Source organism: Ambystoma mexicanum, chromosome 2q, assembly GCF_040938575.1.
Source record: "Ambystoma mexicanum isolate Mex_15411 chromosome 2q, UKY_AmexF1_1, whole genome shotgun sequence".
NCBI lineage: Eukaryota > Metazoa > Chordata > Amphibia > Caudata > Ambystomatidae > Ambystoma > Ambystoma mexicanum.
Genome location: NC_090924.1, coordinates 1,292,127,171 through 1,292,140,361, shown reverse-complemented (window position 1 = coordinate 1,292,140,361; position 13,191 = coordinate 1,292,127,171). Strand labels below are relative to the sequence as shown.

At 46.1% G+C, this 13,191-nt stretch overlaps 1 protein-coding gene across 1 annotated transcript in view; it reads right to left on the bottom strand.

Annotated features, from left to right (window-relative positions):
• Positions 1-13,191, bottom strand: part of MRPL3 (mitochondrial ribosomal protein L3) — a 440,961-nt gene that overhangs the window by 288,474 nt on the left and 139,296 nt on the right. Inside the window, exon 6 of the mRNA XM_069648722.1 lies at positions 1,863-1,923. Within this exon, the coding sequence (XP_069504823.1) occupies positions 1,863-1,923 (61 nt within the window). The remainder of the gene's footprint in view (positions 1-1,862; positions 1,924-13,191) is intronic.

Sequence of the window (13,191 nt, the reverse complement as noted above, 5' to 3'; positions counted from 1 at the left end):
ACACTTGCCTTCAGGAAATGGGGGGTACAGGAAAAGGAAGAGAGTCCCAATAGAAACCAAGATGGTTGGATCCTTCTCTCAGCCCACCTCTCCCATCTGGCTACAACAACCTTGCCTCCTTCTCATGCCTGCTAATTTCAATGTTACTCCAGTAGTCAGCACCCAGGTATGAGAGTGCCTTTGTTATGTCTGTGCTGCCTTTGAGTCATCAGTACCCAAAAGGTCCCTTAGGCAGTATTTCAGGGAACTTGGGGGAAGTTATTAACATTTCTGCAAGAGAATCAAAGAGGCAGCATCCTGGACATTGTTCCACAGTTAGGTCAGACAATCCAAATCAGTCTTGTAATAGCTGCAGTCCTGCTCACAAGGCCGACACTAGTACAATATCAAATTGCTGTGGTTTTAAAATTGTGCAACTCTAGCAGCCACCATGGCACATGCAGACCATGTTTTTGTAATTTTATGAAAGAGGGGTCTGAATAGCAGACCTCCCCTTCAGTGACAGAATTAAAATCCTGTGAGATAAAACCGGAGAGAAGGGAAAACGTTTGAGGACACATGTGGAGAGAATGCCCTGCAGGGATATAACCCCTCATGTATTCCAGCTGAAGTCTCCCATGTGCAGCCATTACACAGTGCAAGTACTCCAGTCCCTTTTGGAGACAAATGTATAATGGAAATGAAATTGCACATATGAGTAACCTCTTACTAGAAAAGCAACAAAATAATGTGTACTGTAGGTTTACTCACACTCTGACAAGCAAATATCTGAAACAGACAGTGTGGCATTCACAGTATGCTTGTGCAGACAAAGAAGTAGCAAGTGCAGAAAGGATGCAGGCTTGGTACTGAGCACATGATGAAGTTTCAATACAACAAATTTAAGAAGTAGTTTGTATTCCATTACATGACATTATGACAGAACCTACGCATTAAGATCAGAGAATTTGATAAGACAAACATATTCCTTTTTAAGGTGGAACTACAGAAAACTAAATATATTGCTTTTTGAATCTTAGTATAATGGTTTAATAGACTATGGGTGCCACAGTGGCACTATGAATCACATTCTGTTGCCTCTGAGGGACATGCTAATGTTTACACCCATCACAAAATAATCTAGGTTTAAAAAGGTTCACTACTGAGTGGCAGATTCTTGCATAATAATCGGTTTCCAAAGGGAATGTTGCATCACTTGTCCTCAGCCTTTCAATTTACTTTAATGTGTATGAAAGTATGTACTGTGAATTGTTCTCTTGCTGCATTAGTGTGCATATTGTAATGCCACATCATGTCTCCAAACGTATACAAGCTCTGAAGAGACTGCTTAAAAACTGAGAAACAAATCATAAAACTGTATATTAAACATAATCACAACCATCATTTACTAAAATGTCTTTTCATAAAGCTCAAAAAACAAATAATGGCAGCAGCTGGTTTCAAATATGGATCCACCTTAATGGTGCAGACAACCCCCTTTGCATGATGAAGAGTCTCTATTTTATGCATATATGCGTACCATACAAATATATGGCAGCAGCTCTTGATAAAGAGAGAGATACTTTAACAATAGTAATAGATTGCTGGTTTGCCTCGCTGCTCTAGCACTATATGAGAACTCACAAATATGGCTGCAGAAGCTGCTCAGTGTCCCTGGCAACTTGAGCCCCAAACTGAGCAAGTAATAAAAGGAGGTTCTTTATTTGAATGCATTCATTTCATGGGTCCCACATTATAACTGTACCAAAGATCCTAAATATGCTGCATCTATGGTGCACAGAGAATAAGTGCTGCTTAAAAGTGAGCAGCTAAGAAATAACCTAGACATTTCATGAGAAGAAAAATAAAAAAAATGGACCTACGTTTTTGCAGTGACATCAACAAACTGTCCTGGACGGAAGTGAGCAGCATACAGAGGAGTTCCTAGAAAACAAAAAAGGTATCAAATTAGATATTTGTAAACAAATGTTGCTGTGTTTGTGTAAGATTGATTTGAAGGATGCATGTGTGACTATTGGGTTCTGTTGGTTACCAAAGCAACAGGCATGGAGCCATATGTATCAACCTGGATAATTACGTTTTGCATCCTGTTATTTTAGAATCAACAGTTTGAATCAGTTCTCCTAGTCAACAAAGCGACTAAGAACTCTGGGTCCACTATGGGACAATACAAAACTGAATCTCCCACAAAAAAGCATTGTGTGAAAATATAATGTGAAGGTAACAGTGTCAAGGTGTTTTGTCCACCTACGTCTGTAGGTAGAGTCCACACCCAAGCGTGCAAAGGATTTTCTGAACCAAGACTTTAAAAGTTCATTACCAATGCCCCCATGCTTCCTTGTTCACACAGAGCCCAACATCCACTAATGTCAGGAGTTATGGTACCCAGAAAAAAAATAAACTGCAAAAATGAATACAGAAAACAATCAAAAAACGTATTGAAAATAACATAGGTAAAAATAAAGGAACCACAAATATCACTACTTTAATATTTAAAAAAGAACAATGTAAAGTTCAAAAGAAAAAGAAAAGCACTCCGGGTTGGGATCAGTATGATTTAGATCAGGTGCAGAGGGTAGATGAGGTTTGAAATTATTCTTGGGGTGGCATGTCGGGATAGAAAGAAATACTGCAAGTGAAAATATTGGGATAATAGGTTTAGCAGGGAGGGGATGCCTTATAGGGTTTCACGGGTACAGCTGAATCAAAAAGGAATTAAAAATATTCTTAAAACAAACACATTTGCACAGAATTCTGGATTTTATTTATAAAAAAAAAAACTTTTGTCATTCATCGTTTATAATTTCGTATGTTTTACTGTTTACATTACTTGTAAAATTAGGTAATTTACCTCTTTATTTGTATTGCTTCATTTTCAGTGCAATTGTTCCTGTGATATTAGAACCTGAATTAGAGGCAGAAGTCGGACACAGAAGATGACATTTGGATCAAGAGTTACTTGGGATGAGAACCAAACTAAACAAGCACTCAGTTGTTGCAACAGCTATTTAGAAACAGAATGCTAAACCAAGAACAGCGACTCGTTTGGACTTGGCAGACATAAGCAAATCCTGCTTCCAAGGACTGTATGGTATTTATTTATTTTATTTGTAAAGCGCCTCAGCCCAGGGGCATCAGGGCGCTGTTGCAACCAGTTACTTGATACAATCTTATAACAGTGGAGACAAATCGCACCAATACACACATGGAGACGGAACCATAGAGCATGAAATTACGCAAGGGAAAGATGGCTGTGATCAGAGGATGGAAGGTGCGGTACCTCGCCCTTTATGCGAAGAGCCACATTTTCAGGTCTTTCCGGAAGGCCCAATATGATTCTTCTGCTCTTAGTGTCTTGGGGAGGGCAGTCCAATGGTTTACCGCTACTGTAGGGAAACGTACTCCTCCTTTAGCTTTTTTTTACTTTAGGCGGGACCAGACAATGAGCAAGAAGGACCTTACCGGTCTGATGAATTTGGCCATTTAAATTTTCTACGCCAGGTATTGTGGGGCTGTGTTACTCAAGCATTTGTGGGTGACACAGTTTTGAAGACAATCCTTTCCCTGATTGGTAGCCAATGAGCCTTCTTCCTCGCAGCTGAGATGTGGTCTCTTTTGGGAATGTTCAGTGCTGCCCTGAGAGCATTGTTCTGGATTATCTGTGATTTGTTGATGTTCTGATTGGATGTCCCGTTGAAAAGGACATTACATTAATCCAGTCTTTGCCAGTGATGGCTCTGGCAATAGTCAGGCAGCTCTCTGGGGTCAGGAATTCTGTAGCTGCATTGATCAGCCTGGTGGTGTAAGCTGCACAGGAAGCGACTGCGCTTTCTTGTTTAGTGAGCGAGAGGGCAGCATCCAGTGGTCGCCTAGTGTTTTTACCGACGTTGAGACAGAGATGGGGGTACCATCAATTGAGAAGGTGAATTGAGGGGGGAGTTTTCAGAGCGTGCCAGGTGAGCAAACCAGCAGGATCACTGTATTTTCGTCATTCAAGCAGAGGTGGTTAGCGGCCATCCAAGCCTGAATTATGGAGTAGATTTTGTTGACCAGGCGGAAGTCTTCCTCATAAAAGCCTGACAGGGGTAGGATGATTTGGGTGTCCTCAGCATAGTTGGTTTGAGAGATGCCGATGTTATCCAAGAGGTCAAATAAGGGTTTGGTGAAAATGTTGTACAAGGAAGGGGACACACATGAACCTTGTGGGACCCCCATGGAATGGGTATGGGGGGGGGCACTTGCTATGTCTGAGAAGACTTGCATTGTCCTACCTTCAAGGAAGGAGAATATCCAGGAAGCTGCTTCAAGTGAGAAATTGGTAAATGTGGTCAAGTGGTGGTACAGGGTTTTGTTATTTACAAGTCAAAGGCGGCCGATAGGTCAAGAAAGAGGAGAAGTGCTGGTTTGCCTTCGTCTGAGGGCATCAAGTTGGATTTTTAGTTCTTATAGGGCCGACAGTGACATGACCTGGCCGGAAGCCTGATTGCTGTGTCCCTAGAATGTGATTTGTTTCGAGGTGGTGTTTGATCTAGTTGTAGGTTTCTCTAGCCAAGATCCTCAGCAAGAATGATACCGTTGTGATGGGATGGTAATTATTTGGAGCAGCTGGGTCAAGTAGGGGTTCCTTCAATAGGGGCAGGACCCAAGATTCTATTAGGTTAGCCGGGACTGAGTTAGAGGAAAATGAAGCGTTGATAAACTTTGTAATGAAAGGAAGTAATTCTTCAGCGCAGTCTTTGATGATAGATGCTGGGCATATATCCCCTTTGCATCTCGAAGGTTTGGGCTTGCTGAGATGGTTAGCACTTTCTATTTCTGAGACCTCTCTGAATTGGAAGGGGGTGCAGCGTGAGTTTTAGTGATGGGAGGGAGGTCAAGAGAGCAATGAGCAGGTCAATACTTGTTTATGTTCTATTTTTTGTTGTAGTGATAGTATTTTTGCTCACATGGCGGTCTGAATATTAGAGCACCAGGTCTGGTCTTCTTGTGAATTGGAGTTAGCTCTGGAGATTCTTATGTTGTGGACTTCTGCTTTGGCAGCTACGATGGCCTGTTTGTATTCTATCGAAGTCTTGTTGAAGGCCTTTTTAAGGCGTTCAGATGGGTCTTTCTTCCACATGGCCTCCACTCATCTCTTCTTTGCCCTCAAGGAATGGAGAACTGGGGTGAACCAAGGGTTGGAGTGCCCTGTCCACTTAGCTTTCTTGTCAGGAGCAGGGCCACTGTGTTAATTGCATTCGTAAGGGTGCTTATGTAAAGCTCTACTAGAATTTACGGGTCGGAATAGTCTAGGTGTGCTGGGCTGAGGGGCAGGAGGAGGGGGAAATCGATTCTTTGGAGATTTTCCGAGAACTGCGGGCAAGTGAAGGTGGTAGCATGGGCAAAGGTGGTCCCATTTGTTTCTGAGATGGGAAGCTGAAGACCAAGATGTGATGGTCAGACCAAGGACATGGGGTGTTAGACGTGATAGAGATATGGCTATTCATGTCAGCTACTCAGTCCAAGGTTCTGCCTTTATTGTGGGTAGAGGAGACACGCAATGCTTAAATCCGATGTCCGAGAGAGTATTGGCTATTGCTGTGGCTCCCGAGTCTATAGGGTTAGAGGCCTAGATTGAAGTCCCCAAGAAGTATAACTCTCGAAGTTGGCTTTATGTTATCCCCAACCGTGATATATATGATATATAATATGATATGGCATTTATAACGCACCTATACACAAGTGTTTCGAGGCGCGACGAGGCAAGGGAGGGGGAACAACGGGAAGAAAGACAACGATCTTACTAGGCCAGGTGTCATTCAGATCGCGCAAGTGCATGGGAAGGGGGAAAAGGGAAAAGTGCGTGGGGGAAAGGAGAGGGGAATTTGCAGTACAAGGGGTAGTAGAAAAAATAAGATAATAAACAGCCAGAGGTGGCAAGTGCAAGGTAAGTGCAGACATAAGTGCTGGTACGGGGACTGAAGGGATACAGAAAACAGTCCCCAGGTGCAGGGGTTGCCAGGGAGGCAGTGCAGGTGTGCAGCTGGCGGTGCCTGGGCCCCGAGATCAGGCAGGGTGGCTAGGTACCCGGTGCAGTTTCACCCAGGAATTCAGCAGGGGAAAGGGGGAGACAAAGGAGAAGCCCACAGGAAGGTTAGAAGGTGCTTCCGGAACCGGAGATGGTTCTCCACAAGTTTCAGGGAGGTAGGAAGGCTGTTCCAGAGGGGGGCCCCTGCCGAAGAGAGAGATCTACCACCAACTTGTTGCTTGGAGAAGCGACTGACCCTGAGGGAGTTTGAGGCGGATGAGCGAAGGGCTCGGGAAGGAAGGTATTTAGGAAGAGAGAGTTGAAGGTATTGCGGCCCCAGGCCCCAGAAGGCCTTGTGGACAATGCGGAGGGTTTCAAACATAATCCTCGCAGCCACTTGGAGCCAGTGCAGAGATTTCAGTCCTGGAGAGATACGATCCCTGGGCTTGAGGCCAAGGAGAAGTCTCGCAGTCCTGTTCTGGGTAAGTTGCAGAGGGCAGAGAGTAGAGGCAGGCAGATTTAGATAGAGGCTGTTACAATAGTCCAGCCTAGAGAGAACCAGGGCTCTGGAGACAGTGAGCTTCTCGGGGAAGGAGAGGAAAGGAAGAGGTGCAGCTGGTAGTGTGACTTCTTAGAGACGTCAGAGATGTGAGGAGAGAAGGAGGGTGTGGAGTCGAAGATGACCCCGAGGTTTTTAGCCTCAAAGGTGGGAGCAGGAGGAGGACCAAGAGAAGCCCGCCAGAGAGCTACAGGGAAGGAAGGAGTCGGTTTGCCGATGAGGAGAATCTCAGTCTTGCTGGCATTAAGGCAGAGGTCATTGGCGGCACACCACTCCTGGATAGCAGACAGTCAGAGATGAGGGACGGGGAGGAGGAGGCAGAGGGTAGCCTGAAAATGAGCTGGGTGTCATCCGCATAGCATTGGAAGTTGGGCCAGAGAGTGGCGATGTGGTGAGCAAGGAGTGCCAGGTATTGGTTGAAAAGCCAGGGAGAGAGGTTAGACCCCTGGGGGACACCGCAGGTAGAGTAGAAGATAGAGGAGAGGAAGGACCCATGTTGGACCTGGGAGGGTCGGTCAGAGAGGAAAGAGGTCAGCCACGCCAGAGCCTGACCAGCGATACCCAGGTTATCACGGAGACGGTTGATCAGGATAGCATGATGGTTAGTATCAAAGGCAGAAGAGAGATCAAGCAGGATGAGGACGCAAGAGGTGTTAGAATCAAGGTTGGAGAGCAGGTCTTCACAGATGCTCAGGAGAGCAGTTTCCGTGCTTCTGGCAGCTCTGAAGCCAGACTGATGGTCATGAAGACAACCAACACATTCACTATGGAGATTCAGCTGGGAGATGGCCAGTTTCTCCAGGAGCTTGCCCAGGAAGGGAGTGATAGAGATTGGGCGATAAGTTAGCCGGGCAAGTGGGGTCAGCAGAAGGTTTCTTAAAAATGGGGTGCACAAGGGAGTGCTTCAGGGGGGATGGGAAGACTCCAGTGGGGAAGGAGTTGTTGCAGAGATCAGCCAGGGCAGGAGCCAGGGAGACAATGTGGTCCTTGATAGTTTTGGAAGAACAGGGGTAAACCTGTTTTGACGAGACTTTCATAGATTGGACTTGTCTAGAAACCGTGTCTGTGAAGAAAAGGGGAAAGGAAGAGAAGGAGGGAGGAGGGGTGGCTGTAAAAAGGCCAGAGGAGGAGCGAGGAGTAGGGGTAAGGGAGAGGATAGGAGGAGAGTGCAGACAGGATGTCCTGAGTTTTTGAGACGAGACGAGAGGCCAGTGCCGCACAGAGAGCCTGGGAAGGGACAAGAGAGGTAGAGACTGCGTCAGGATTGGCCAGTTCCTTGCAGATTTGAAAGAGTTCGGCCGAGATGTTAGATGCCGCAGAGATGCAGGCTTGGATATGAGCTCTCTTCTTGGTTAAGACAGAGAGCGGTATTGCCTTTGCAGCAGGCGGCAGGTCAGTTTGTCAGAGGATGTACATGACGCACGCCATTTCCTTTCGGCCACCCTGCAATTTCGTTTTAGGGTGACGAGGTCTGAGTCGTACCAGGAGTTGCACTTGGCTTTGGGCTTCAGGCAGATTCTCATGACAAGGGCAAGGATATCAAGATTATCGGAGATAGCAGAGTGGAGCTTGGAGTGGGCTGGGTCAGGGTGAGAGTCAGCCAAGGGGGGGTGGGAGGGGGCATGGATGGTCTTCTTACAATCCAGCTATGGTCCCAGGCGGTATAGGATGTGCGTAGTGATAGAGTCTGAGGGGGAGGTTGCCAGTTTAATGGAAACGTGCTCACAGTGCCCTTCTGTAGAAGGATTGAAAGGTCTTATTGAGAGCGATTCCTTATAAAGAAGAGTCACTCCTCCACATCTGGAATCCAATGTATCACATCTTAATATAGTATAGCCTTCAGGAAGAGCTAGAGACAGTGCTGGGCCTGCGGCTTGGCAGAGCCAAGTTTCTGTGATTGCTAGTAGGTCTAGTTGTTGAGACGAGATAAGGTAATTGATGTCTAAGTGTGTGCTGGCAGTGATCTGGCATTGATGAGCGATCCTTGAAGCATATGGCATTGAGGGAGTCCTTGTTGGTTAGTGGAGGGTGAGGGTGAGGGTGTGCTATGTGTGTCACGCATCTTGGCTGCATTCAGATTATAATTTGAAGGTCAGTCCCTTTCAGGCTGAAGTTAGCCGTGTGAACCTGTGGGCAGAAGGAGAGCTGAGAGAGGGTCAGACTCGGCTGCTGTTCGGTGGGATGGCGGAGGAAGGGGGTAGGTTCCTTGCATACGTGAGGGTTCCTCAACTGGGGGGATAGGCAAAAACTTCGGGACATCATTAGTATTACATGTATTGGTGGCTGAAGGGGGGTATCTGTTGTAGGTTTGAATGCTCAATTGGTTAAACCTCTTGTGTAAAAGACGGGAGGTGTGCAGGGAATAATCTTTTGATCCTCATGCCTAATCCAGCATTTCTGGCTATGACAATGGTGGAAGCTTTTGATCTTAGAGTTCTGGAAGAGGTGGATGGCGAGCGTCAGGAGGGAGCAGGGACTGAATCTCAGGGGTGGCCTTAGAGGTTGGACCAATAGGGTTCACTTGAAATGGTAGCGTATGGATATTCTTTCCTCGGAGTGATAAACCCCTGAAGGGTGGAGGAAAGGTAGGTAGACTGCTCATGCTGTGGATACAGTCACTAGCTCCACCTAACCTAGGTGCATCACGGTAGGTTGGTATGATGGCATTTGCAAGGGCAGTAGGCTTATCAAGCTTACTGACATAATGGGGCGTGCCGGCCGTAGTGGAAGGCAAGTTCCTGTGCTGCAATGATGTTAGTCGGTTGGAATGACCAAACAGAAGTGCAAACTTCTGGTACATGGGATGAGCCGTGGATTTGGAGAAGGCTAATGGCTCTGTGCGCTAGTAGTTAAAGGTCTCTTACTGGGGCTTCAGTTGCGGAGTGCAAATTGAGCTTGACCGTGCCAAACAACTCCAGGTGGGAGAAAGGGAGTCGGGCAGGGGACGGGGGAGTGTCTTGGGCAAAATAGTCACCCCACGCCATTACGAAATTCCACATAAGCGCCTGCAGTGCAAGGAAGCACATGGGTCTTACCTTTGTGATCAGGGGGCTTTGCGTCGGCTATCTTAATTCAAGGTAGTGCCTGCAGCGACGAGCAGCGGAGAGCTCCAGAGAGCTCATTTGACCTCGATTCACATTGTGGGAGTCATCATTAGTGCTGGCTCCAGCCAATGGGAGCTGGTGTTGGTATCAAGTGACATCTTGCCTGTAGCTATAGTCACGGTGGCAGCCATCTTGATATTGGGGGGAATGCATGCACGGCAAGCTGAGGGATGATGCTCCTGCATGCACTGTGTCCCAGAAGCACACTGGGGATGTAGCGCTATAATGCAGCACTACTCTCGAACTCAACTGCAAGTACTTTGCAAGATTGATGGGCTATACCAGTAATGGAGACCCCTTTTTGGTAGACCATAGAATATGTCTTTGATCACTAATGGCTGCCACAATATGCTTCATTGCGCTTGACACGCTGCCCCCAAACACCACCCTCCAACGTATAAAATAGAAAATGCACAGAAAACACAACATCAGCAAACAGACCATGGCTAATTTGTTTTTGACAGCATTTGCACTAGTCACAAAGAGCCTACGCGGATAAGTATAGTGAATGGCAAAGCCAACAAAGAAACAAAGCAAGTCTGACATTGAGGTTTTGTGGGGTTCTAAAAGTGAAATTTCAAGCAATAAAATATCTGCCTATTACATTATAAGTGCAATGAAATTAAAATTTTAAATGAAATGGTTTAAGAAAACTGAAAGGAGTCCATCAAGCATTTAAAAAAATAAAAGTTTTTTGAAAACTCACCTAACCCAACCCTGCTGAAACCATCATACACAATAGTCCAATACCACAACCTGGATCTCACGTGACATAACATATTTTTGTTTACTCATCTTTCTTTTATGGGACCATCTCAACAAAGTTCAAGTAACAAATCTGGATAGTCCTGGAAGCTCAAATACGAACAAAGAAAGTGACTAACCTGAAGAGACCAGTGTACTCAACTGCTATGCACCAAAACCATCAGCGACCCATGTTTGTTCAGGAAGTCTTAAGATACGCAACCCATGAAGAGCAACAACCATTACTAATGAATAGGCATCTAAAAGAGGCAAGACTCTTGGGCTATGCCTCCTTCAATGGTCAGCATCTCGTTGGATCTATCTGGCAACACCAACTGGTAAGCTCAGGGTCACAGTGACGGGGAGACTTTCTGTAAAATGCATTAGCCTTTCAGATCCCTTGGTGCCAAAGCGCTTGTTTGCATGGAGTCCAAACTTTGCAGAACTACCTTGATGACATCACCGATAGCAATATGTACTATCGCCTCTGCCGACTTTCCAGTACTCTAGAAACACACGGACAAGGCAGTATCAGATACTTGCCCTATAGAGAGTCTACTCTTGCTACCTCCACCCACCCTACCTCTGCTCACTTTACCCGGCCACCCACCCTACCCCCACTCTCTCTACAGTCGCATTCCACCCTACACCCGCTACATCTACCTGCACCCACCATACTTCCCCCTCTCTACTCCCACTGTCCCAAATGTACTCATCCACCCTACCCTCACTCCCACAAACCCACCCTACCCTCACTTTCTCTACTCCCACAAACCCACCTTACCTCCACTCTCTACACCCACCCACCACCCTACCCCCACTCTGTCCATCCCTTCCCACCCCTACGCCCACTCCCTGTACACAACCCGCCCTACCCCACAATATACATCCCGCCCGCCCACCCAATCTCCACACTTTCTACCACCACCCACCCTATCCCCACACTGTACCCACCACCTACCCCACCCACCCCCACTCTCTCCAACCCCAACCTCCCTACCTACCGCACATCTCCCTACCCACACCCACCCTACCTCTGCCCAGCCTACCTCCACTGCCTCTAACCCACCTATCCACTGTACCCCCACCTATCCACCTTATCCTCCCACACCTTTTCCCCAACCACCCACCCTACCTCCCACTCCCTCCCTCTATCCCCAAACACCCTACCCTCACACTCTCTCTCTACAAATCTCTACCCCCACTCTCCCTACAACCACCCACCCCCATGCTCTACCCCCTCTCATCCTTCCTCTCTCACACTCGCTTTATTTCTTACCCTTTCAACCTTTCTCGCTCATATTTCCTCTTGCTCATCATCGATGGCACCCTCTGTCAATTGTTTCCTCCCTTGCTCTATTCTACTTCCTTCTCATTTGCTTGCACACCCACACCCTTCATCGGATCCTCCTTTGAAACATTGCACTCTCCTCCTTGCACCTGGGGCCTATAAAAGTACAAAGAACAGCAATAAACGCTAACACTAATTGCTTTGACAATGCTTGTTTTATTGTCTTCATTATTTTTCCTACCCCCGGGCTATTCAGTGATTGGCATACACTGTGTTTGAATACAAATCCTGAGTTGCAAATTAACTGTAAGGGGATATTCTGCTCAAGCATGACATGGCAGAAGTTTTTTTTCAGTGCATTTTTCAAACCCACCGTAATATTGAATGTGTTCTGCGCATAAAGGAAGCAGTTCATCAGCTGAAATATACAGTCTGTAATCTAGTTCAACTTAACCCTTCCTTACGCTGGCACGTTCAGAAGTCCATTTAAGATCGCATCACATTCCAGTGTTTCCACCACTAATTAGCTGCTATATTCAATTCACTTAACGTTTAGTTGAGCAGATATGCATTTGAGAACATTCCCAACCCAGTTGCAATGAGACATTACTTGCTTTTCAAGACAGGTGCATCCTCCTCTTGGGTGTAATATCTTCTCTTCTTTGTACCCAAACCTAAACACACCTTGGGGCACGGCACTCCAGACAGCACTGTAACATTTTTTAAACAGCGCTACAGACCCTCCAAAAGCCTCCCGGGCAACATCTCAGAGGGTTCAGCTGAAGCATAACCAAATGTGTGTGGTAGATTCTTTGGAGAGTATCATGATGAATGATGTTGAATTAACCTCAGGCTGAAGTTAGTGAAGATTATTGCATCCAAATGTTCTGGTTTATGCATCTGCTATGCTCCTCTCCAATGCCTGTATCCCAAATTGTTCCTTACTCATATGAATTGAGACCCCCAGCTCAACCAGGATAGTTCTATGTAACACTGAGAAGCATCTAACATGAATGCACATATCATTCCCGTTCATTTAGATCAGCGAGATTGATTTAGAGCCGAGCACACTGAATTAAGTTAGACCATGGTTTTGGTGTAATTAGCCTTTGATGAACAAGGAAACGAGACGGTATGACGGCTGTGCAGAGATGTGCCCAGGAACTATTTAAGAGGGCTGTGGAGAATGCTTTAGTTCCTTGATGAAGCACCTTATATGACAGAGGGTATGCTGAATTGCTTATAGGCTTCAAAAAGCAAAGGTGGATTTTGATGGATCAGTTTTCCAGTTAAGAACATACATCTGCTGCACGGTGATGCAGGGGGCCTATCCTAGACTCCTGTAGTTATTTCCAAAGAGAGCAATATTTAATCCCACCCGAATCAAAACAAAACATTGAAAGCTGAAACACTATCAACAATCTGAAGAAGGTAGATCGCAAGACCATGAAGCTGATAGAATTCAACATGCTTTCAGACAGAACAA